General features: G+C 38.5%; 2 protein-coding genes across 3 annotated transcripts in view; one reads left to right on the top strand and one right to left on the bottom strand.

The window, feature by feature from the left end:
* NLRP1 (NLR family pyrin domain containing 1) overlaps positions 1 to 6,436 on the top strand; it is a 35,109-nt gene extending 28,673 nt beyond the window's left edge. Inside the window, exons 9-13 of the mRNA XM_027870252.1 lie at positions 1,143 to 1,405; positions 1,619 to 1,744; positions 2,080 to 2,218; positions 4,034 to 4,078; positions 5,114 to 6,436. Of these exons, the coding sequence (XP_027726053.1) occupies positions 1,143 to 1,405; positions 1,619 to 1,744; positions 2,080 to 2,218; positions 4,034 to 4,078; positions 5,114 to 5,436 (896 nt within the window). The 3' untranslated portion in view covers positions 5,437 to 6,436. The remainder of the gene's footprint in view (positions 1 to 1,142; positions 1,406 to 1,618; positions 1,745 to 2,079; positions 2,219 to 4,033; positions 4,079 to 5,113) is intronic.
* Positions 6,437 to 14,090: 7,654 nt separating this feature from the next.
* On the bottom strand, positions 14,091 to 25,571 carry LOC114049065 (zinc finger protein 260-like). Of its 2 annotated transcripts, none has more exons than XM_027870254.1 (4): positions 25,176 to 25,571; positions 20,963 to 21,124; positions 17,270 to 17,365; positions 14,091 to 16,785 (listed from the first exon to the last, which is right to left on the bottom strand). In XM_027870254.1, exons 2-4 carry the CDS (start codon positions 21,102 to 21,104, stop codon positions 14,879 to 14,881), a joined length of 2,145 nt encoding a protein of 714 aa, XP_027726055.1. In that variant the 5' UTR covers positions 21,105 to 21,124; positions 25,176 to 25,571; the 3' UTR covers positions 14,091 to 14,878. The 2 variants fall into 2 exon arrangements, with proteins under 2 accessions (XP_027726055.1, XP_027726054.1); XM_027870253.1 differs by having other exon boundaries at positions 14,092 to 16,785; positions 20,963 to 21,089; positions 25,176 to 25,569.
* Between the last annotated feature and the right edge of the window lie 1,609 nt (positions 25,572 to 27,180).

The raw sequence follows: 27,180 nt of genomic DNA, 5'->3' as shown, positions 1-27,180 counted from the left end.
AGAGGACCTCATAATCTATACGAAATCCCTATTTGGCATGAATTCTATGCCAGATTGCCTCCATGATTGCAGCAAATGTTCATTCCCTGTTTGTGCCTCATTCAGTAATATTAGTCAGAATAACAACATTATACCCATTGTTATATATTTCAAGGAATCATAATTTTTTAGTTTCATTTTGTCTTGTTTTTGAGATTGGATCTCCCTATCTTATCCAAGCTGGAAGTACAGCAGAGAAAGATAGGTCCACTCCCAATGCTGATTGGCACAAAACTTTCAACCTACTTGGTTTTTCCAATTTGGGCCAGTTCATCTCCTTTGCCTTCCATTCCTGGGGGCTCACCATATTGGTGTCAGACTTAGTGCTGACATCCTGCATCTCAGAACTCTCAAACTCAAATGATTCATTAACCCGAGCCTCCTCTAGTAGCACTGCAGATTCTTAGCACCATCTGCTTTTCCACTAATCTATCACCACCATTGAAGAAGTAAAGGAAATTGCATAGAATGAAAGGCATTTTGTATTTTTATTTGATAAATTACCATGGCCAAAGAACTCATCATCAATTAGCCAGCTAACCGGTAATTAGCCTCTCCCCACTTAACTACGGTAATTGTCAAAAAGAAGGTACAGTCTATTGCTGAGACCACACTTGATCAGTATCATAGAAATTGACAGAGCTTACATTCTTCTGGCATAACCTTTAAGGACCCAGAGTCAACTCCACAGAACACAAAATCAAAACCTAAGGAAACATTAAATTCAAACACATTAACTTAGTAATTTTATAAAATATGTAGAGTTCTCAGCACTTAGCAATCATTAATCAAGTATTTATTAATACATACACTTTTCTTTCTTAGCCAGTTTGTGGCTTTCAGTCTTAATTTCTCTTTCTACTCATTTTCTTTAATTTGATCTCAAAAATTGTCCAAGGAATTTTCTTTTAACTCATAGTTTTAGTTAATTTCCTCTTTTCAAATGAGAGACCTGACCTAAGAGATCTATCTGTATCCATAGTACAGACCCTCAGCTCCAACCGAGGTCACACAAAGAAAGTGGCCCTTGACTACTAGAAGAAATATAAGAAGAAATAAAAAAGAAGAAATGGGAAGTAATTTTTATTGAAATTCTCTGACAGGAGGAAAATTTGATGTCTCCTTGTTCAAAATTGCTCACTTTAAAGAGGAGGGTATGGTCCTGGAGAATCCAACAAGAGTGGAGTCATCCCATGCTATCCTGGAAAACCCAAGCTTCTCTTCCATGGGAGTTCTGCTGAGAATTATGCATTCTACCTTTAAATTCATTCCCATTTATTCCACTACTCTGGTATACTGCCATCTCAGGGATGAAGACATTACACTCCACCTGTATCTGATCCCCAGTGACTGTACGATAAGGAAGGTAAGCTTAGATGTTCCTAAGTATGAATCAGCAAAAAATTCTTAGAGCTTAAAGAAGCTGACAACCCCATCCTCCCCTTACAACTCTCAGTTTGACATCAGTTCTATGGTGAAGGCCATTGATATATATAGCAAATGATTGTGGCTTTCCTGTGTGCTCTCCTGGGAAAATAGGGACTTCTCATGTTGAAAATTTTTCTTTCTCTTTTTTCAGGCTATAGATGAAGAAGAGGCAAAGTTCCGTTTTTCACGCTTGCATAAGCCATCTCCAGTAACCCCACTCTACATTGGCTCTCGTTTCTTAGTATCTGGATCAAAACACTTGGAAATAATGCCTGCAGTAAGTGATACTGGTTGATCACATCCTATGGTAAAAGCACCTCTTTTTCATTCTCACCAAATTCAGCAAATCTCAGCAAAATCCTCTGGCTCAGTATGCATCCCTGTCATGGTTCCCAAGCTTCTTAGTGATATATATCTTATTTTTGTTAAGTAACTTCAAATGAGGATTTGAGTTACTTTAAAATAACTTTGAAGTAAATATCTAACTTGATTTTTTTTTTAATGCAATCCCTTATTTTAAGGGCATGACCTTGCCCTCCCATAATTGGTTTAACTTGGTTCTTTTCTGAGAGCCTATAAAGTATACCTACCATTGGTGTTTTTTCCCTCCAGGAACTGGAACTCTGCTACCAGAGTGCTGGGGAGTGTCAGTTTTTCTCTGAGATTTACTCCAGCAATGTGAAGGAGAAAATCAGTTTGGATCTGAGACACCCAAATGGGACACTGGTGTGGGAGACACTGGTGAGATCAGGTAAGACACTCAATTATGAATGGGTAAGACACTGCTGAAGCTGTCAGGCAAGAATGTGTGTGTGTGTGTGTGTGTGTGTGTGTGTGTGTGTGTAGATGTATGCATAAGCATAGGTATCTGTGCATTATTACTTTACTTTGGAATCTCAATCAGCTCCCACAGACTTAATTATTATTTCTTTGTTTATCATTTTACAATGTTTTTCCTATCCTAACCCCTCTGTTGACTTCCAATCTCACATGTCCAACTGCCTTTCAGAAACCTCAGACTGCGTGTCTGATAGACATTTTAAACTCAGCACGCCCAAAACTGAACTGATTATCTTTCCCCTAAACACTCCCCACTTCCAAACTTTCCTATTATTGCAGAGGCAACATCGTCCTCCAGTCCTTCAGGTTCATGACCTAGATGTAATCCTCAATATCCCTCACCCCACATCCAATCTGCTGCCAAGGCCTATTGATTTCACCTTTGTAACTTCTCTCAAATATACCCTCTTCTCTCTGATACTGCCACCACTATGGTGCAAGTCATCCCCACCTCACACTCAGACTACCCCAAAAGCCTACTGGTGGGTCTGCCTGCCTCATCTCTCCCCATTCCAATCCAACCTCTATTCAGCCACTAAAGTGATTTTCCTAAAGCCGACGTCTGATCATGTCACCTTCCTAACTCTATAAACTTTATGGGCTCCTTATTGCATCCAGGATAACATACAAAATCCTCTGGTACTCAAAGCCCTTCATAATCTAACCAATGCCACCCCTCTTCCCCTGCCCCTTACCACATATTTCCAGTCTCCTTACACCTTATTTTCCATGTACTCCTTAATCTAGTGACACTGGCATCCTTGTGGTTCCTTGAATGAGATACTCCATTTCTTAGCTCTGGGCATTTTCTTTGACTGTGATCCATTCCTGGAATCTTCTCCCTCCTCATTTCTACCTCCTGGCTTCCTTGGCTCCTTCAAGTCCTGACTAGAATCCCACTTTCTATAGGAAGGCTTTCCCAATCCCCCTTAATTCTAGTTTCCTCTGTGGGTTATTTCTTATTTATCCTATACATAGCTTGTTTGTACACAGTTGTTTGCTTATTGTTTCCTCCATTAGATTATGAGATACTTGAAGGGCAAGGACTATCTTTTGCTTCTTTTTTTTTGTATCCCCAGTTCTTAGCACAGTGCTTGGCACATAGTAGGTATTTAATAAATGTTTATTGACTGGCTACAAGGAAAGAAGGTGAGGTGTGAAGTTACTGAAGTCACCCTTACTGATCATTAACTTGGGAATGAATTTTACTATCTAAGAATAGTTCTTGTGTTTCTCATTCAGCCCATTCTAATGCTTTTAAGGTCAGCAGAAGCATCAAGCACAAAAATAACTTCACCTTACCTCTTACAGTAATACACAGAGAGCATCAGATTAATTTTAATACGACTAATGCATACATAACATGGTGATTCTCTGAGTGCTATTGAGACCACCAACCAAGAGATAAAAGTCTTTCACTCTAGAAATGTTTTCCTGATTTATGAGGCCCGTGATAAAGAGCACCATTTATGGAACTTGGGGTCCTAGCTACCATGGCCTTTACTTTTTACTTTTATTCACTGTAAGTTAAGAATGATAGAAGGTTCCATTGCCACCCTACAGTGACCTCTGACTGATTTCATTTGGGCCTTTTCTCCTTTTCCCATTCCTCCAGACCCATTGCAGAGTCAATATCACCTTACCATGGCAAGACAAGGGGCCCTGGGAGCATCAGACATCAGTCAAAAATTTGATTTATAACTCATTGCACTTTTCTCTTTCCCAGGAGATCTTGGACTTGCTTGTGCCCCAGTCTCTTCAGGTCCCACAGGTCAGTAATAGAGTAAGGTTCAAGCAATGCCCATCACACACCCTCCCATCATCCCTCCACTGTAATAGGTCTTTCATGCTTCTTTATATTAAATAATTTGCCCCACTTTTGACTAGGTAAAAGAGGCCATTCTCTGCCTGGTTTCTTACCTAACTTTAATCACTGAAAGAGTGTTGCTTTGTCAAATTGAGACCTGCGAAGACCTTAGCTTAAAAAGGCCAAGGTCTCCCACTGCATCTGAGGCCACCTCCAGTTGTCCTGATCTATATCCTGCCCCTGGGCCCTGATGGCTCTGGAGGAGAAAGTGAGGCTGGTGACTTTGTACAGCCCTTCCTCACTTAAATTCGATTCACTGCAAGTCATGGCATCACCTTCCTGATGTCATGGTCCTCTTTGAAAATGAAGGACAAACAACATTCTTATAGACACCCAGATGTGGATCTTCTTGTGCAACAATTTGACCACAGAGGAGTTGGGGGAAAGATCATTTATCCAGAGAGGGCATAGAGTGTCAAAAAAAGTCTTGGGGCAGAATTAAGCTTCTGTAGCTTAAAATTGCAATTAGACTTTTGTGATACTCTGATATCGCAAGCATTCAGAAAAAAAACAAAGTGGTTTAGTAATGTCAAGTTCCTGGGTCCAGAGTGATGAAAAAGGGAATGTACTGACAGGCCATGTATCATTAGCTAGGTTGACTGGGGTTGAGGGAGAATTCAGATTCAGGCACATCACAGTGAAAAGGCCTGGTGGTCTTCAGAGATTGTGTAGATGTTCACATTCTAAGTTGACCCTACTTACTACAAAAACTGCTCTAGGGCCTGAATGAGCATAAGCCTTAAGGATAGATAGTGGTTGCTCCACATAGTGAGTAGGATGGATGAAGAAACAGGAGATAGGGAGGAGTGGTTCTAAAGTTAATGGAAATAAGAGGTAGGAGGCCATGGTCGTGACTGGAACTATTCATTACTACATTATTTCTACCTTTCTGCCAGCACCAGAAGCTCCATCAGTCTCTCCCTTATTCTCTTCCTCCAGGACTTCACTTTGTTGACCAACACAGGGATCAGATAATTTCACGGGTAACAGCGGTGGACATGATCCTCGACAAACTTTACAGCCAGTTCCTCAGTAATGAGGAGTATGAACACATCCGGGCAGAGAAAACTAACCCTGATAAAATGAGAAGACTGTTTAGTTTTAGCACATCTTGGGACAGGAATTACAGAGACCACTTGTATAAGGTCCTAAAAGAGACACATCCTCACCTAATAAATGAAATACACAATACTGACAAGGCATCAGTGAAAAGGCCACTGGGGGCTAATAACATTGCCACCTCTCCTTATAAGCTAAATTAGGCTAATGTCCAGTTACTGAGCAGCAGCTGATGAAAATTTTTACAAAGTTCAAAAATTGACTAGAGTAATGTAGAGCACAAGACTGTGGTTTATGTTGAAATTTAATTAGAAATATCAATATTTTCACATTTTAAATAATCTTTCAAATTTTTCAGTAAGTTTGTAGCATTTATACTAAAGGTTTTAAAGTTTAAAACTGTGCTAAAACTTTTGGGACATTCTGTATATAAAGCAGATACAAGACAACTTTGGAAAGGAATACACTAGCAGTTGGGGAAGCATGAAAATCCTAATGAGCTGAATCTTAAAGGTGAGAAGATATAGCAATTCAGGCATAGGGTGGGGGACAGTCAGTACAAAGACAAGGAGGGTGACACAATGTGTGGGGGAACAGCAAATAGGTCACATAGCTGAACTTTAATGTGAAGAGGAGCAATACATAAGTAGGTTGGAAAGGTAGGATGTGGTCAGGTTGTGAAGACCTTTAAATGCCAAAATGAGGATTTTATATTTGATCCTAAAGGTAGCAGGGATCTACTGGAGTTTAAGTACAGCAGCTGTGTGGTCAAATCTACAGTTTATGAAAATCATTTTGGCTGCTGCATGAAGAACGAATTGGATTGGGGAGAAATGTGAAGCAGAAAGACTAGTAGGAAAATATTTCAATAGGCCAGGTGAGAGGTGACAAGGGTTTTAACTAGGGTGATAGGTGAGTGGAGTGAAGGGGACATATATAAGAGTTTTATAGGGACAAAAATGAGATTCAGCAATCTATTGCACATGTGCAGGAAGAAAGAGGAGCCAAGAATGAAACTAAAGTTAAGAAATTGGGTAACTGGAAAGATGGTCATCCCATCAACAGTAATAAGTTTATTAAAAGCTTGAATTTGAGGTGGGGAGGGCAGACATAATGAGTACTTTTTGTACATGCTGAATTTGAAATGTCTACAGGAGAGCTAATTCAAAATGCAAAATAAAAAGCAACTGATGTAGAAATTCATCTCTATTGCAAATGATGTCTAATAGAATCCTTGGTCATGTGAGCAACAAGATGGCAGACTAGACATTTTCTGATTCCCATGAGCTCTTAAACCTCTCCAAAAGAGAAAGTATATGCCAAAGGTAAAACAACTTCAGCAGTCTGCATGGTCTATGATACCCACACCCAAAAGGATAAAAAAACAAAACAAAGCAATGAACTGACATCTACGCTGAACTCAGGAAGCACACTTTCCCCCATTACCCACCACACTACTGGTAGTGAGAATGCACCAGTGAATCCAAAGGTCTGACCCACAAACCTGCAACAAAACCCTACCCCACACCCTTACTTCCCTCCATCTTTCACGTGCCATGGAGAAAAGAGCTCCACGTTGCAGAAGTTTGCTTGATGACCAGTGCCATGATAGCATTCTGTGCTGAAAATGATTTTTGCCAAAGAGTAGAGAAACAGAGGGTAAGGGACAGGACACATCTCTAGACTTGAAAAACTATTCAACTCCACATTCTTTCCTTCTTTCCTCCTAGAGCCTTAAGGACCCAAACTCCAAATGACAGAAACAATTCTGGCTATAGTGATGTCAGTCTGGCAGTACTTAGAGCTGCCAGGCTAGAGAAATGAGAGCAGAGAAAAAGGAAAAGGAAGAAGAGGTGCATAGTATTGGGGTGGGGGAGATTAAGGCACTCCACTAAGCCTTCCACTCAAAAGTTAGTATGGGCAAAGACCTAGGCTGGTGAACTGTGACTGCCCAATGTGGAAGGAGGCTGAGATGCTTTGAAATATATCCCTCAGGGAAACCACCATCAGAGGGAGGGGGTCAGAAAGTAACTAACAGGGAGATGGTAGTGATATTAACAAAGAATCAAGAGGAAACAAAAGCCTTGACTATAAGCAGATAAATCAACAAGGAAAACCTTAGCAGAAGGAAATATGGCTTCCAGATCTAGCAAACTAGTTTAAGTATCTATGAATAAATATTCAAAACAAAGCAAACTAAGATAACATTTAATGAGGCAGAAGACCCTGTGAAATTTGGGGGAACATGGAACTACAAAACATTGCTCCTGAATGGTTTAAAAAAAATTGAGAATTATGACAGCAGAATTTTGTACAGCAAAAATAACTGGCAGAATAGAAACACTAGAATCTGTAAGGGCAAGTCACAAAGAAACAAAAGAGAGAATAATAGATTGGGAATTACAATGCACAGAAGTTAAGCACAATCTAGAAGGAGAGAAACAAAAAATGATAATATAGAAAGAAAATATGTTCCCTATCCAAACAAAACATAATGATCTCAAAGACAGGATATACAGAGACAACTTAAGATTGAGTCTACTAGAAGATCAGGCAAAAACCTAAACATCATAATGCAAGAAATACAAGAAAACTGCTCAGGTCTTAGCACAGAAAACAAAATACCAATTGAAAGAATTCATAGATTTCCTACCAAAATAAAACAAAAAAACTCATGGCTGCTGATTCCAAGATATATAGTGGTTAAATTTAATAATTCAATTCAGAAACAAGTTCTGCAAGTAACCAGGAGAAAAACCTTCAAATTCAAAGGAAAAGAAATTCAAATACACAAGACTATTCAAACCCACTAGAAAATGCACAATGGAACAGTATATTCTGAAAAGCAATTTGCAAATCTAAGCTTGACCACAAATGAAAAAAAAAGATAGATGTTTAATAATAAAGAGGTGCTTGAAACACTCTTAAAAAGAAAATGAGACTTGACTATGAAGTCTAACATACTGTGAAAATGCACACCCATATGCATGTAAACCTCAGTTAAGGTTTAAAGTTTCTCCCCTTCTGGTGGATTTAGGGTATGGCTTATAAAAGACCATCAAAATTATGGAAATTCACAGACTTTGAGAGTGGTAAAGGACTTCAAGGTCACTTAGTTCAAACTTCTATGCAGTGATGAATCTACTTTTAGCATTTGGGGCACCCTCTTATCATAAGTGGGAACCCAGAAATATTTGTTTTAGAACATTTTCACTGTGGGTTGATATTCGTTAAACACACAAACACACAATAAAAAAAACAAAAATAAACCCTATAGCTCATAAACTCCCAAATAATGCTTTTACTTTTTTCTTGTCAGAAGTCACAACTGGTTTAAAGCAAAGACGTAATGAAACAGTAAAATAACAAAATTCATTATGGAACATTCTCACTTAAAAATATAAGGCACACTCTCCAACACACCATCAGTGAAGAAATTGGGAATTCGTAAGGATCATACATTAGGGACTTACATGTAGGGAAGAAAAATTAAAGAATATGGAAGGATAAGTCATTTATCCAATCCAGTACCATCTACTTCTTCTGGTAATGTCACCACACTAGTCTAACTGCCCATACATATGACTATGGTCCGATGTTTCCACTAAGAATTCCACTTTCCTGGTATGTTAGGTAGGGTAGTCTCTTCTCAGCATTGTTCTAACTGTCTTGATAGTCCCAAGGCTTCTAGTAAATTCTAGGTGCTGCTCTCTGCTACCAACTTCAGGCTATGTTTTCTCCATTCTTACAGGTACAGTGACTAGAACCTCTCCCTGGCAAGTAGGCTGAAAACTGTATTTTCTTCTGGTGACATAACCAACGTGATATTCATTTAAATTATCCGTACACTAATGATTCATAGTTCTATACATAAAGCTCCAGTGTCTCTGAGCTTCACCCTTGTGTCATCAATTGTCATTTGGACATTTCACACCAGATGTTACATAAGCATCTCATACTGAAATCTGAAAACTTAATACTGAAAACTGAACTCATGTTTTTCCCCAAATCCATTCCTCTCCCAACATCCCTATTTATATCAAAAGTATCACTATTCTTCTAGTCTCCCAGGTTCTTCACTTTGGTGTAATCCTCACTGCCACTCTTTCTTACCCCACATATCAGTTGCCAAATCTTGCCATTTTTATATCCACATCTCTTATATCTGCACTTTCTCTCTATTCACATGGCTACCATGTGAAAGAAACAGCAAGCAGGATGCTCTGGCTGAAACAAAGGGTATATGAAGAAGAGTAACATACATTAAGTCATGAAATGAGGGCTCGAGATTTTCACAGGTTTATTTTATACCTTGCTGCTTTATTAGTTATTGTTTCAATTATTTTATCATTAAATCTCTAGGTTTATAAACATTTGTTATCATTTGTAAACAGAGACAATTTTGCCTGTTTATTCTCTCAAATTAGTTTTTTCTTATTGATATTGCTAACATTTCTAGAACTACATTAATAGAAAGGACGTAGGGACCTTATTTAAAAGGTTTCTATTGTTTCTCCATTATAGAAGTTAACTCTTATTTTTCGATTGGTGTCAATCATATTAAAGAAAAAAAGGTATTTATCTGTATGCTTTTTAGTGGTTTTACTGTTGTATTTTGTGAAAAGCATTTGTATCTAATAACAGATCAGCCATACACTCTTATAAGAGTGAATACTTGGAAGTTTCCCCATGTATACTTAGGGCACTGCAAACTAAGAGCAGAGAGAAGAGAAACAAACTGCATCCAGTCTGTGACTGACAGGACCATATAAGTATGCCTAAAGTGTAAACCACAGTCACAATGAGATCAAGTGGAGCTAATTCTGGTGACTTCTCCCTCCTGCTTGTTCCCTCTGAGTACTTACTGAGAAAACTTTAGCAAGTTTTAAAACCTGCCAAATTCATTACTTTTCCTTCCCCCTTTCTAACAACTAGAGATATGGAAGAGGGAGTGAAGCTTCAACAAATCATACAGCTTACTATTAAAATATTTTTTAAAAGTTTTTTTGTCATCTTGCTATTATAACATTTTTTGGTTACCTAATAATGTTTCAATAAATCACATGGATGTTAAGAAAAAAAATGGTAAATCTTAAGAGCAGGAATGAATGGGAAAGGAAGCTCAGTGCTGAAATAAAGTGGGTTTCCTATTTTGGTAATTTTTAGCAAATTTTAGCAAATTTCAGTTTAGGGTTATATCCCTAATCATACAGAACCTGAGGGCCCCACTAAAAAAAGAACAGGTTAATGGAAAGGAGCAGGGTACCCCTATGCAGTTAATACCTCTAAATGGTAACCAAATTATCCACAAACCACTACCACCATTTGCCTAATTAATCAATTAAATTATCCAAGAGGCCACTACTCTATGCAAATTACAAAATGCAAAGGGTCAGGTGTAGGGAGCTATTGTTCTTGAAGTACCATCCTTTGCACTTCTTGAACTTGCTATATATACATACACACATATCAGTCAGTCAGTAAATATTAAGCACCTACTATGTGCAAGGCACTATGTTGAACTCTAGGGATATGTAAAGAAGCAAAGTACAGTCCCTGCCCTCAAGGAGCTCACAATCTAATAGGGGATGACAAGCCAACAAACATAGACAAGCATAGGTTCAATGATAATAATTATAAGAGAGAAGGCACTACAATTAAAAAGAGCTGAGAAAGTTTTCTTAAAGGAGATAGGAATTTAGTTAGGACTTAAAGGAAGTCAGGAGAATAAGAGATGAGAAGGGAGATTACTCCAGGCAAAGGTCACAGCCAGAGAAAATACCCAGAGTGGAGAGACAGAGTATTTTATTTATGGAACAACAAGGAGGCCAAACTCTGGATCAAAGAATATACGGCAGAGAATAAGGTATAAGATGACTTGGAAGGTAGGAGAAAGCCAGGTTATCAAGGGCTTTGAATGCCAGAGGCTTTTGTATTTGAAACTGGAAGACAGAGGGAGCCAATGCAGTTTGTGGGTGGGTGTGTGTGTGATGGTTGGACCTGTGCTTCAGGAAAGCACTTTGGTGGTTGAATGAAGGATGGATTGCAGTGGAGAGAGACTAGAGGCAGGCAGACCCAACAGCAGGCTATGGCAGAAATCAAGGTGTGAGGTAGTAAGGGTCTGCACTACAGAGGTGGGAGTATCAGAGGAGAGAAGAGAGAGGATTTGAGAGATGTTGCTAAGGTAAAATCAATAGGCCTTGGTAACAGACTGGATATGGAGGATAAGAAATAGTGAGGAGTTGAAGATGACACTTAGGTTGCAAAACTGAGAGACTGAGGATGGTGTCGCCCTTTACAAATACCTGAGAATTTAAGAGGCGGGAGGATTGGGGAGAAAATATAGCTCCCTTTTGGACATGATTCATTTAAGATGTCTCCTGGAATCCAGTTCGAGATGTTTGAAAGGCAGTTACAGATGCAAGACTGGAGGTCAGCAGAAAGGTTAGGGCAGTAAAGGTACATCAGAGAATTATCAGCATGGAGGTGGTAATTAAATCCACGGGAGTTGATGAGATCACCAAGTGAAGTAGTAGAGAGGTAGAAGGAGGAGAGTTCCCAGGACAGAACCCTGTGGGAAACCTATAGTAAAAAGGCATGATATGGATGAGGATCCAGCAAATGACATTGAAAAGGAGCACTCTGAGAGATAGGAGAACCAGAAGAGTGTGTTACTGTGAAAACTGAGAGAAAGATCATTAAGAAGAAGATGATCAACAGTGTCAAAGGCTGCAGAGAGGTCAAGGAGAATAAGGATTCAGAAAGGCCACTGAATCTGGCAATTAAGAGATAACTATTAACTTTGAAGACAGCAGTTTGGGTGCAATAAGGTTGGAAGTCAGATTGTAAGGGGTTAAGAACAGAGTAAGAGGAGAGAAAGTGGAGACATCTATTGTAGATAGTTTTTTCGAGGACTTTAGCCACAAAGGACAGAAGAGGTAACATAGGATGACAGTTGGTGGACATGGAAGGATCAAGTGAGGGTTGCTTCAGGACAGAAGTGACATAGGCATATTTGTAGGTGGTAGAGAAGGAACCAATGGACAGAGAAAGACTGAAAATAAGTAAGAGAAGGAAGATGACAGAGGAGGATCACTTGTGAGGGTAGAGGGAGTAAGGCCACTTTTCATGTAAGACAAGGGTAAAGGAGGAGATAATGGCAGAAGCTATGTGAGTGCTATGAGATGAAGAAGGGAGAAAAGGGAGCTCATGGAGAATATGACAGAAGGGCTTAGGGCTTAGACAGGTTTCAAACAGTTCTTAAACAATTTCCAAACTATTAACAACTACATGAAAGAATGCTCCAAACTGCAAACAATAAGAGAGATTCAAATGAAAACAACCTTTTACCTCATATTCAGCAAATCTACAAATATACAAAAGACAGGAATAATTAGTATATGTTGGGTGGGTTGTGCAAATATAGATACACTAATGTATTGTTGGTGGAGGTGTGAATTGGTACAATTATTCTGGAAACCAATATGTAATTATATAAAATATTCATACCCTTTGACCCAGTGATTGATTGGGAAGCATATATCCTGAAGAGTTTAAAAAACAAAAAACAAAAAAGGATCCATAGACACCAAAATATAGCAGCATTTTTCAAAGCAGAAAAGAACCGATGTCCACCAATTTGGAGAATGGATAAACAAATAGTAGCACATGTACGTAACAGAAGGTTATTAGGCTTTAAAAAAAATTATAAACATGAAGAGAAACAAGCTCTAAAAGATGTACATGAATTGCTGATACAAAGTGAAGTCAGCAGAGCCAGGAAAGTAATATAAATCATGTCCACAACAATGTAAATGGAAAGACCCTCTATCACAAAATAACTGAAGCTGAATGTTGTGAAATTATAAAACACCAGCTTGATCCAAATAAGATGAGGACATCTCCTCCACCTCCCTACTTTACAGAGGTTGAGATGAACAGATGGGGAGTACTGCATGTAATTTTTTTTTTCTGTGTTTACTGATTGATTAATCTTTTTCTCTTCCTTTAAAAAATGTTATAAGGGATGGCTCTTATGTAGGGATGGGGGAAACTCAGGGGGAATCTAGGCAATAAAAAGAGGAAAGTCTAATAAAATATTTTTAAAATTAATGAATTCTTTCTCCTTTCACAGCTTCATCTTCTAAATACTCTGCCCTTTCCCAGGAAAGGGACATTCTCAGGAAAGGGATGATTTCTGGGCTAGTAACATACAGGTTCCCAGTGAGATAATGCTAACTCTACTGAAACACCACTGTATTTCTCTAATGGTCTTGGCTCACCCAAGTCCATTTGGGACCTGAGTTATTCAAGTCTTCTGTAGAAGACTTTGGCTATTTTGATAAAGAATTCATAAATTACAGAATGACAAGTTTTCTGAGTTGGAAAACGCCTTTTTAGGCTACATACTCCAACCCACACCAGAAGAGAATTCCCTCTACATCATAACCAAATGGTCATTTCTTGATATTATACGTATGCCAAGATAACTCATACCTATGCATCAGTTATCCCAGGTTCTCACTATTTTTATACTAATTACTACCTGTCTTTTTTTTCTTGCTATTGTACCCTGAGATTCTATTCAAAATAGAAAACTAAAAACTCAAAAAACCTAAACACATTTCATATGTTCTGTGATGGGAGAATAAACAAACTGATTTATCAAGGTGATGGAATGTGGATGTACAACTAGGGATATGCGAATTTTTCTAATTGGAAGATTTATATGAAATGAAGTTAGAATATACACATTAATATTTTATCATCCAGAAAAAAATGCACAGAAAAGAGTTGAAAAAGGAGCAAACTTTCTTTGTTGCCATCTTGTGGAAGTAAATGTACACACACTTTAGGGTATTGTAAATAAAGGAGATTATTTTTTAAAATGTGCTTAATTTTATCTGTTTTGGAATTAGAATGTTCATTTTTAATCAGTTATTAAGAAAGAAAAAGAAAATGAAATGTGAATTTGCTTGGTGACTTAAAAATTCTGTGGTTTTGATAAAATGGTCAATTTAAAAAAGAAAATCTATCAGGCACACTTGCTGCAGACTAACTCTTCTTAATGGTGTCTAAGGTATTCTACAATTAAGAGTATAATAAAAGAAGAAAATAGTAACTAGTAACGTACTCTGTAATCTTGACACTCTGGTATTTTAACAAAAGATTATTTTTTTGTGAAGCTTTTCCCATGTTATCACACGAAATTAGCCTTATGTATAACATTTATAGCAAAATTGTTTCCATAGTCAATATAATTCAGATTCTTTTTCTTCCCATTCATTTGCTGATGTTTCTCACATAAAATGTATAGCCTTACTTACCAGTATAAATTATCTGATTTATAGCAGGGGGTCCTCTGACAGCTTAACTATACTTAACATTTATTAAGGGCATTCTACATGCTAAGTATCATAATGAGTGATGAGGATAGAAAGAAAAGAAAAGCATCCCTGTCTTGAAGGGGCATATACTTTATGGTGGGTGGGACTGAAGTGGCTAAAACATTTCTGTTCATTGCTTTTATATAATTTCCTTCCATTATGAAGTCTCTGATGATAAATCAAGAATAATAAATTGCTAAAGGCCTTTCCACATTCATTATGCATGTTTTCTCTCTGCTATGAATTTTGTTATGTTTCATCAAACTTTTACAGAGGTCAAAGGCTTCTCTGCATTCATTACAATTAAAGGTAACTTTTTCATATGAATTCTCTCATGTCGATTAAGATTTCCCTTCTCAAAGAAGGCTCTTCCACATTTATTACATTCAAAGGGCTTCTCTCCACTATGAATTTTCTCATGTTTCTTTAAAGTTCCTCTCTCACCAAAGGCTTTTCCACATTTATTACATTCAAAAGGTTTCACTCCAGTATGAACACTCTGGTGATCAGTAAGAAGTACCTTTCGGCTGAAGCTTTTCCCACATCTATTACATTCAAAGGGTTTCATTCCAGTATGAATTCTCTGATGTCTAATAAGGGATCCCCTTTCACTGAAGGCTTTTCCACATTCTTTACATTCAAAAGGTTTCTCTCCAGTATGAGTTCTCCAATGTATAATCAAAGCTCCACTCCCACTAAAAGCTTTTCCACACTGATTACATATGAAGGGTTTCTCTCCAGTATGAGTTCTCTTGTGTGTTGCCAAATTTCCCCTGTGACGGAAGGCTTTCCCACATTCACTACATTCAAAGGGTTTCACTCCAGTATGAATTCTTTGATGATCAGTGAGGTTTCCCTTATTACCAAAGGTTTTCCCGCATTGACTACATTCAAAAGGCTTCACTCCAGTATGACTTCTCCAGTGCATAAAAAGGTTTCCCCTCTCAAAGAAGGATTTCCCACATTCACTGCATTCAAAAGGTTTCACACCAGTATGAATACTCTGGTGATTATCAAGAAGCACCTTTCGGCTGAAGCTTCTCCCACACTCATTACATTCAAAGGGCTTCACTCCAGTATGAGTTCTCTGATGTCTAATAAGGGTTCCCCTATTACTAAAAGCTTTCCCACATTCATTACACTGAAAGGGTTTTTCTCCAGTATGAATTATCTTATGTGTTGTCAAGCTTCCACGGTGACTAAAGGCTTTCCCACATTCATCACATTCAAAGGGTTTCATTCCAGTATGAACTCTCAGGTGATCAGTTAGGCTTCCCTTATTGCGAAAGGCTTTCCCACATTCATCACATTCAAAAGGTTTCATTCCAGTATGAATTATCTGATGTCTAATAAGGTTTCCTCTCTCAAAGAATGCTTTCCCACATCTATCACATTCAAAAGATCTCTCTCCAGTATGAATTCTCTCATGTTTAGTTAAACTTTCTCTGTGGCTAAAAGTTTTTCCACATTTATTACACTCAAAGGGTTTTTCTCCAGTATGAATCCTCTCATGTTTATTCAACTTTCCCCTTTCAGCAAAGGCTTTCCCACATCTGTTACATTCAAAGGGTTTCACTCCAGCATGAGTTCTCTCATGGCGATTAAGATTCCCCCTGCTACTAAAGGCCTTCCCACATTCATCACATGCAAAGGATTTCACTCCAGCATGAGTTCTCTGGTGTCTAATAAGGCTTCCCCTGGAACCCAAGATTTTGCCACATTCATTACATGTAAGGGGTTTCTCTCCAGTACAAATTCTCTCATACAGAGTAAGACTGGATTTTCTCTCAGAAACTTTGCCACATTCATTGTGTTCATGTAACTTTCTTCCAGAATATATGCTATGAAGTTTGTTTCCTGAGTAGTATCTGAAAGATTTCACTGGAACAAAGACTGACCCTGGACTAAAACTACTCCCAAATGAATTGTGTTGAGGTACACTCACTTTATTAAGAATTGTTCTGTGAATGATGGTTACATTTCTAGAGTGTGTCTCCTGGTTGCCCAGTTGTTTCTGTAAAACGACATCATGTGCCACAGATTCTCCCATCTTGGCATTTTGCAGAATATCCACTGGTAGTCTTTTCTTAAGTGATGGTATGTGGCAAATACTCTGTATTAAACTCCAGTTTTTGGTTTCACTCCAACTGTCCAGATTAAGAGAATCTGAAAAAAATTTTATAAAATGTCACTAATATCTGTACCCTGTTCCAGGACAAAAGAAACTGCTTTATAACAAGTTCTATCTTTTATTTAATTTGTATGTAGAGAACAGTTTCATCAGAATTAAAGTCAAAGATAGGAGAAGAGATAGAAACAAGAGAATGTAATTGCCCAAGCAAAACAAAGTATGTCTCAGGTCATGAAACAGTCATTAAAGCAATACACACAATAACAAACAGGATTTCCTTCTGGAGGACAGAACAGTACAATATCAGAGGAAGAGAAAAACCTACAAAATTACTTAAGTAGCAAATAACTTTGGATTTATGCAAACTAAAATGATAGACCTGGAAAATTAAGCTATAAGAGAAAGTTGAAGAATTTTTGTACTTCTCCCAGGTTATGAAGGAATGAAGGATCTGACAAATATATTTCATCTAGCTACTGCTTGCAATGACTCTCATTTGTTTGCTTTTTCCTTACTCACCTGAATAAGTGCTTCTTGGGACTTCTCCCTCTGATACCCATGAGGCTTCTCCTCTTTCCAATAGGGAAATCACATCCAGTTTGGAAACAAAAATCCCTGGGGATAAAAATGCATCTAAGAACTAAATTCTCTACATGAAAAAAAGCACAGTTAAGAAAGCATATAGAAGACAGTATGAAAGACAGCTGAAGCATACTGTACTGCAGTGGTATCAAACTTAAATTAAATAGAAATGGGGCCACTAAATCATACATAAGGATTATGGGCCATTTACTGACTTAGAAAACCACATGTTAACATTATCCATGTCCTATTGTATTTTAATTTATTTTGTTATATACTTCTGAATTATACTTTAATCTGTGCTACCTCATGATGTGAGTCACATGTTTGATACCTCTGCTCTACTGTATTTCAAGGGAGAATTGGTCACAAATACAACTTAGAATAATAAAGAAAATTAGCTAATTTGACCCTAATTCATGGTAGGGTTACAGCTCTGGTATCCAAATCAGTTGGTAAGCTCTTTAAAGACATACTATACAAGCACCACACTACACATAAGAAATACAAATACAAAGAATGAAATAATCTTGACTGTCAAGGAGCTTACACTTTAATGGGGAAGAAAACAGGTGCATGTATAAGTGTATGCACAATAAATATACAGAGAATATAATTAAATACAAACTAGTTTGAGAGGCACTAGCAGTCAGAGGGATCAGGAGACTCTTCATGCAGAAGGTGGTAGCTTAAGTTGTATCCTAAATGAAGAGAGGGATTCTATAAGGTGGAGATAAAGAGGAAGAACATCCAGCCATACAAGAAGCACGGAGACAGGAAGTAGAGTGTTGAATGAGGAGCAAAGAGATAGCCACTTGGACAAGATCACAAAGTGTTTGTGACGGTAGGGGGAAGGGCACCAGGGGGGCAGAAGAGAGAAAGGGGTACCTTCAGACAAAATCAAAGTCTGAGTAAAATGTAAGTTAATTCACACTGGACATAAGCCCTTTATGATATAATAAACATGGAAAAGTCTTTTTTGAGAGAGAAAACCTCATTAGCCATCAGATCATGTACAATGTTATGTCGAGTGATGCTAGAAAAACTGGTTGGTGCTAGATTGGAAAGGTTTTAAAACCTAAACAGGAATTTATTATTTTTTTTTATCTTAGAAGCAACAGGTAGCTACTGGAGTTGGCTAAGTAAGGGAGTGATATGATCAGATTTACATTAAGGCACATCACTTTGGCAGCAATGTGGATAATGAACCATAGTGAGAAGAGACTGCATACAGGAAGATCAATTTAGGAGACAACTGCAATAACCTAAGCTAAAGGTGATGATGACCTAAACTAAGGTTGCAGCAGTCAGTAGAAAGGAAAGAAGAGGTCAGATTCCAGAGATGTTGTGGAGGTAGAAAACAAAAAGATTTGACAGCTGACTGAATAAGTGGGGTGAGGGAGAGTAAAGAGTCAAGAATGATGCTGAGATTACAAACCTGAGAAACTGAAAGAATGGAGAAACCTTTAATAGAAATAGAGAAGTTTAAGAGCGGAGTGAGTTGGTAGGGCGAGGGAAGATAACAAGTTCAGTTTTTAATATGTTCAGTTCAAGATGTCTCCAAAACATCCAACTTGAAATATCCAACAGGTACCTGGTGATGCACAACTGAAAGCTCAAGGGAGACTAGGCTGTGTATATATAGATCTGTAAGTCACCTGCAAAAAGGGGATAATGAAAACCATGGGAGAGGAGATTATAAAGACAGAAAGTAGGGAGAGAGAGAGAGAGAGAATACAATACAGAGGTTTAGGGAATACCAAATCAGTGAGTGTGCTATGAATGATGTGCCAGCAAAGAACTCTGAAAAGGAGTAATCAGATAAATAGGATGAGAATTAGGAGAGTAGTGTCACAAAAACCCAAAAGAAGAAAGTATCCAGGAGGCGAGAGTGGTCAACAGTGTCAGATACAGCTGATAGGTCAAGAAAATGAGAACTTTAAAAAAAAAAAAGACCATCAGATTTGGCAACTGCTCATTGGTAATTTTTAAGATTAGACTGAGTTGAATGATAAAATTACAAGCCACACCATAAAGGACTAATCAATGAGAGAAGTGGAAGCAATGAATACAGATAGCTTTTTCCAGAAGTTTGACTAAGAAAGAGAGATAGGATGAAAGTCTGAGTGGGTGTCATGATCCAATGAAGGTTTTTAAAGGATGAGGGAGATAGGCATGTTTGAAGGCTGGTGGGAAAGAATCAGTAGAGTGGGAATCTAAAGATGAGAGAGGGAGTAATTGAGGTTGCATTCATCTGGAGAGCTCAGATCAGGGCTAATTACAGAGGGGTTTGGCTTTGGCAAGAAGGGCCACTTCACAAGAGACTGGGAGATGTCATCAAGGGGTTTTAAGATGAAGAGGATCCCATGTCAAATGCCCTCAAAAATGTCAGTTTCTGTGGGGAGTGTGATACGGAATCACTTAGGAAGAAATCAAAAGATTGCCTCATAGTAGTGAGTTAAGTTGAGTTGGATAATATGAACTTACAATGTACTCAGTCAGCAAAAGTGAGTGACTTCTAGAGATGCTCATTAGCAAATGAATATAAGTAGAGGAGATGGATAAAAGGACTAATTTAGGGCTTTAAAATGGTAAATGGGAAAATTCTAGAGCAGAAATCAGTGTAGAGTTGAATTGGCTAAAGACAAGGTCAGAACTAAGAAGGAAGGCAAATGAAGTAAGAAAAATAATAGTCTGAAGAAAAGACTGAAGAACACTCAATGAGGAAGAAAATTGATTTAGAAAGGGTGAGGCTTAGGGAAAGATGGAATAATAATTGGATTAGAGGAGTGGTTCAGTTAGTATATTTGTGGGTAATGGAGAAATTTAGAATAATGTCACCCCTATATGTGAATGAGACAGAAAAAAGAAGTCCTAGGATTTAAAAAGACTGAGAAATTCAAAAGTTAGGCAAATCTGAGGGAGTACCAATATAGATGCTGAAGTTATTGGGAATAAAGTTAGGGAAGGGGAAGAATACAGTAAGCCAAGGGCTGAACTTCTGATATACAGAAAATAGGAAGTCCCTGTGGATTTTAGAATAAGGGAGTGACATGATCAGAACTATGACCTTTGACCTTCCCTGGGCCTTTACTAATTTTGCTCCAATTCATTTAGCATTTAAGTGCTCACTGTATGCAGAAAATTACACTGGGGAAGATACAGGTTTAGCTAAGATATAGTCCCTTCTTGTCCTCATAGAACTTCCAGGATGAAATTCAGGCAGAACGTCAAGAGAAATTCTGGGAGGGAGAAATACATTGGGGAAGACAGAAAAAGCTTTCAGAAGGAAGTAGTTTTATAATTTCCTTGGAGCTTAGGCAAGAATCTTTGGCTTGAAGGTACAGAAGTAAGGAAAATATACTCTCAGGATTAGCTCAAGAAAGCTATGGGATTTCTCTTTCTACTAAACAAAGAACTTTATCAGCGAAAAGACAACAAATATTCTGCCTATTGGCTATTAACAATATTTGAATCCCTCTTATGTTGGGAAGTCTTAAATATTACTGCACAATAAGCCAAAACTTAAGGAAGTACTTCAAATACACAATAGCTGGAGAGTGGTAAAGTGAAGAAGTGAAAATGCACCCCACAATGGACAAATGGCAAATCACAGAGTACTATGCTTACCCACTGAGATGAGGTTCTCATAGTTCTCCATCATCACATTCCTGTACAAGTCCCTCTGTGCATGGTCCAGCTGTCTCCACTCCTCCCAAGTGAATTCCACAGTCACATCTTTGAATGTCATGGATTCCTGAATCAAGCACATTCCTGCTTACTCAAGCTCCACTACTCTCATGAGTCAGGGAGATGGCAGGATAATAAAGGGAAAGGTTCTCACAGGATTCAGAATTTTGAGTGTTTCTTGTCAAATATTTACAGATTATGTTCCTCACTGTGTACTACACACGGTAGCATGTGGATAGTTTTACTGCTCAAATTCACCCCAACAAATCCTATCAACTAAACCCCTAAAATTCAAGTACTTGAGTGCTAACACTCCAAATTATACAATATAATCAGCATACATCTTACAATTAGATATACTACCATTAGCAAGCACATTAAACGTATTAATTTCTAAATAACTATGTTACAGCAATCATTTTCCATTACTGATAAACATTGTCTGACTACACTTAAACAGGAGATTGTAAATCATAAGTGGTTAATTACACTAAGAATTCTCATGATTTCCAAACAAAAAATCATCACAGGATCAGAGCTAGAACTAAAAGATACATCAGAGGCCAAATGGAGTTACCTTGCTGATTTTATAGATGAGGAAACTGAGGCTCAGGGAAATTAGATGATTTGACTAAGGTCACACAGGGAGTTAAGTATCAGAGACAGTATTCCCTCTGTCTCTCTAAGGGCACTGGTTCTTTTTTGGAACTGTGGAAATCTGGAATAAAAATCTTCCCCCAAATTATAGTAAATATTTACTACCTACTTACTATGTGCACAGCACTGCATTAAGTTTCTCTGCAATAGTGAAAACCATAACTTATTCAGGCCTTCTCCACCTGTCCATATCCTTCCATAAAATTTCCCAGAGAAGTTTTAAGAAAAACGCTAGGGGCCTTCTAGATTTCTTATCAGACAAGGATATAAGTACAGTCTAGGCGGAATCCCATTAGTTATTCCTCTCCCTCCTTACATGACCAATGACTTTATTTTATGGTCACACCTTTTTTGGTTATCTCTTTTATGCTTGTTCTTGTGCACAAGTCTTCACAGGTAATATGCTATAGTCTATCTATACCTACCATATGCCTCCCTTCCACCATTGTTACTTGGTTGGCTTATAATTTCAATTCTTCAGAGATGATGGTACTCTGTGATTCATAACAATAAAGGACAACTAAAAAAATGACTGTTTAAAAGATTGGCTTTTGCTTCACATAAAAGCTTGGGGCCACTAACAGCAATGTACCATTTCCCATATCTATGCAGCCTGATACTATTCAATTCTGAGAACAGTTCATTTCCCATCTATACAGTCTTTCTAAAATTAATGTACATAGTACATGCACACTTCTATGGCTAGATAACATGGAACCAATACAGTAATATCCTTAAACAGGGATATTTGGAAAACCTGCTAAAGAGTAGGCCATCTTCCATCATGGTGGCAAACATTATCTCCCTGTTTTAAACATAACTTTTAAATATAACTTGCTTGACATAACTGACATAATCAGAGGAAAAAAATATATCTGGTATTGCACCCATCAGGAAATTTTGTGTGTCCTTTACAAAGACATGGAAAACACACTGATGGAGACCCTTAAATGCCTGAATAATAATAGCTAGTATTTTTAGGTTGTATCATTTGATCCTAACAACAACTCCATAAAGTAATACTATTATTATACCTCTTTTACAGATAAAGAAACAAGGGCTAAAAGAGGTTAAGTAACTTGCCCTGGGTGACACAGATAGTAAGAGTCTAGGTAGGATTTGAATTTAAATCTTCTTGACTCCAAGTCCATTCAAAGTAAACATTAAGCCACATATCTGCCTCAAGGTCACATTTTTCTCTACCAAATCATATGTTTTTTCACACAGTCAATAAATTAACTCAGTGGGATCTTCCATTCTCTGGACTTTTCAACCAACTGTCTGATTGTAAAGCTGTGGTACATTATACAATACTATTTGTAAAGACTCCATGTTTCCCTCTCATATTTTCTTCAAGAAAACATGTATACATGTGTTCATTTTTCTATTAAAGATTTTATAGGTGTAGAGAACTGGTTTCATGGTTCAGTACTGAGATGTCTTCTAAGGACTTTTTCTGAAGTAGTAATAACTTTTCCCAAACAGCTATAAAATGCTCCCATTGATATCTGGGAAATCAATCTTCTAATATTCTCAATATTGTAGAGCCTCCAGCATGCAGGTAGGTGGATAATGTGGACTGGGAGTCAGGAAAATCTGAGTTCAAATCCAACCTTAAGCACTCACTAGCCATGTGACCACGGGCAAGTTACTTAACTTGTCTGACTTAATTTCCTCAACTGAAAAACAATGGGAGTAATAATAGCATTTTTCTTCCAAGGTTGTAACTAGGATAAAATGGGATAAAGTGTTTTACAAACCTTAAAACGTCATAAAAATGCTAATTGTTATTATTAATAATGATAATGATGATGGTCTGGTAAAATTTCTTCCCAAAATTCTTTCTCATTCTAAATGCATTTATTTTGTTGATAGGAAGGTTTTCAATTTGACTATTTCAAAATGTCAATTTTATCTTTACTGATCATCTCTATCCTCTGTTCAGGTAAGAATTCTCCTCCTACCCAAAGCCTTGAAAGGTATCATCATCCTTTCTCTAATTTTTTTTTTAAATTACAAGAACTTTTATACTTAAGCCATTGCTTCATTTGTAGTTTATTGTGGAATACGGTATAAGGTACTGGTCTAAAACTAACTTTTGACAGATTGTTTTTGTTTTTCCAGCAGTTTATCTCAAATAGGGGTCTCTTTTTATACTCAAATTTCTATTTTTTAATAATTAAGGTCACAAAGAAAATTTACTAAAAAATTGATCTTTTTTTTGTCTTTGCTTTAATATAATTTCTATTTCTGCATGAAAGGTATAATGTTAAGTGGGCAAATATTATGGCTACGATGGCACCGAAAGACAAAAGAAACTGTGACAGAAATCTTGATAAACATTCCCTTTCTTGTTCCTTGTTCTCCCTCCAGTTTTATCCATAAATATTCTCTCTATGATCTGGCTTCACTGGATCTCATGCCAAGCTTTCCACAAATCTCCTTCTCCCTCTACTATTCACTGCTGTTTCCTAAATTGATATTGTTCATCAACACAAAATCAGTATTGGAAGTGACTTTCATCTGGTACAAATTATGACTTAAACCCAGATCTCTTTACCATCCTGAATGGCCTCTGGACATTCCTGCTTTATCAATAGTCTTCCTAAACTGTGAGGTCACAAATGAACTCAATACTTCAAGCGGTTTTGCTCTTTCTGGTCACTAAAGAATGAAAACTAATCTCCAGCAAACTAAATTTTCCTCCTTCATACCTTCCTTCCCTTTCTCCTACTTTGTGTGTGTTCTCTGCCCCTCTGTCTTACACATTCTCTTCTTTCATCTGGGCACAGCTTTTGTGCCCAGATACAATGTAATACAACTTGAGAATGGAAGTTTCATTCCTATCTTTGTATTCCCAGTTATCTTGCACGTGTTGCTGTTCCAATTTTTGGTGACCCCATTTGGAGTTTTCTTGGCAAAGATACCAGAATGCTTCGCTATTTCCTTCACCAGCGTATTTTACAGACGAGGAAACTCCAGTAAAGAGGGTTAAGTCACTTGCCCAGGATCACACTGCTAGTAAGTGCCTGAGGCTGGATTTGAATTCAGGAAGGTGAATTTTCCTGATTCCAGGTCCCAAACTCTATCCACTGAGCCACCGCCCCTTGCACATACCAGATATTTAATACGCTTAATGAAATGAATTTGCGAATCGAATTTTTGAGGAATAGAATATTTAAACTATCTTATACGTAGGAGGAGCCCGTTTCTCAAGTCCGGGCCTGGCCCACATTCACATACTTAGCTTCCATCAGTCAGCGACGCCAGCGCAGGCAACAACATGCCCCGCCCCTCCCATCCCCCCGCCCCGCAGCAGCAGCGCTTCTGCGAAACTCTCCTCCAGTGGAGGGTAGAATGGAGAAGGGGAGGCGGGGGGGGGGGGGAATGTGCTTGGCGGAAGGGGACGGGGAGGAAGAGTGAAGGACCCTAGGCCACCACCCCCGAGCCGCCCTGTCCCCCACACCCCCAAACCCCGTACCGCCCCGTGCCTCACCTTTCCCGCCTTCATCTCCAAGAATTGCCCAGTCCAGACCTCAAGGATCTCGTCCACGTTAGATGACGTCTTCTCATCGCCTCAGGGTCAGACTGCCCGCCCACGTCGTGACCTCCTCGCTCCGCCCCGCCCCGCATGGAGACCAGGTCCTAAGTAGTTGTGCTGGCAAGATGGCGCAGGCGCAGCAGGGACCAGAGGGGCCGCTCCACACGGAAGAAACAGGCGGAAAAGGCGGAATCTAGTACTCCAAACTACCCCACCCTCCTTAGGGACCGGAAATGTCGTCACCCCCTCAGCTCCTAACTTCCGGAAACCCAGGCACGCGTGATGAAAGGCGGAGGACCTGCAATAGAAGATGGCAAGGTGAGGGACACGGTCGGGATGGGGAACATCCGGGCCTTCACCGAGGCTGCGCAAGGCCACACCTCCCTGGTTCCGGTGTATCCCTGGGAAGAAGGCGGGGAGCACCACTCTGTAGGCCGAGGCCACCCAGTCAAGCATCTGGAATGTCTCGTTCTGGCCTGGGCTTTCTGTTTGGGGATGGACACTACCAAGTTGGAGGGCATCCAGAGGAGAGCCATCAAGAAGAGGAAAGGATTGGACACAATGCAATACAAGGATCAGCTGAAGAAACTAGAGCTATTTAGCCTGGAGAAGAGCTGACGTAGGGGGACATAATAGCTGTCTCCATAAAATCAATGGATTGTTATGAGAAAGAGGAGAACTTTCTAAAGGCAGATCTAGGAGTAATGCATGGAACTTTTAGGGAAGCAGATTTCAGTTTGATCTTAGGGAAAACTCCCTAACAGTTTAGATTTGTACTGAGTTGGAATGGGCAGCTGGTTTCCTTTCATTGAAGTCTTTCAAGTTAAGGGTGAATGCTTGTTTAATTTGTTACAGTAAGGCTTAACTTTCTCCTGAACTCCAGTCTCCAATAACCAGTTGTTTCTTGGATGTTTTGAACTGGATATCCTTTGGACATGTCAAACTCAACATGGCCAGAACAGATTTTTATTCCTAAATTTTTACCTCTTTCTGACTTACCTGTAACTGTTGAAGACACCATTCTCCCACTCACCCAAAATTGAAATGTGTCATCCTCAGCTCCCTGCTGTTTACACTATATGTTCAGTTTTTTGTTGTCTTGTTATCTAGTTATTTTTACCTTCAGAAGATCTATATGTCACCCTTGCTCCAATCACACAACAGCCATCTGGTATCGGCCTCTATCACCACATACCTGGAATATTGCAGTTGGCAACTTGGTCTCTTTGCCTGAGATCTCCCCCTACTTCATTCTATCAACCACTCAGTTGCCAAAAGGATTTTTCCAAAGCACAAATCAGACCATATCACCACCACCCCTCACACACATTTAATAAACTCCAGGGGTTGCTCCCTATTACCTGAAGGATCAAATAAAACTTTATAAAATCTTGTTTGGCTTTTGAAACGTTTCACAACGTGGCCCCTTCCTATCCTGCATAGGATACCACCTGGACTGATCCACGGGGGTGGAAGGCATTGAATAAAAATAAGAAAGGTGGGGGGGGCGTGGAAGCATAAGGAAAGAAGAGAACACAATTTTGAAAAGTCATTTGTACATGTTTCATCTGTTGTGTAACAAAGTCATAGTGATTATATTATTTTCCAAATAAACACACAAAATGCAAGTTATGATGGAGCAGTGGTCAAGTTCACTGACCAAGGTAAAGTGCATTGTGGGGAAGTCCAGCATGCATGAGTAGGAATATGTGCGTGTAATGATTTGTTTATGTTACAATACCGTAGGTTACATGATGCAATATTGTATCATCAACATTTCAATCTAGGAAAAAAACATTTACAATAAATTATTAAGTTTAAGATGAGTCATTTTAAAAAAAGTATTTTTTGAAATGATGCAAATTTCACAAAAAACATTAAAGGGTTAAAGAAAGTGGATTGGGGGGAGGAAGAGGGACAGAGTAATTTTTTTTTTAAAGGGGGTGGTAGGCCAAATAAA

This window comes from Vombatus ursinus, unplaced genomic scaffold (assembly GCF_900497805.2).
Source record: "Vombatus ursinus unplaced genomic scaffold, bare-nosed wombat genome assembly UNPS02014796.1, whole genome shotgun sequence".
Classification (NCBI taxonomy): domain Eukaryota; kingdom Metazoa; phylum Chordata; class Mammalia; order Diprotodontia; family Vombatidae; genus Vombatus; species Vombatus ursinus.
The sequence above is the reverse complement of the archived record's forward strand: the minus strand, read 5'-3'. Positions and strand labels throughout refer to the sequence as shown.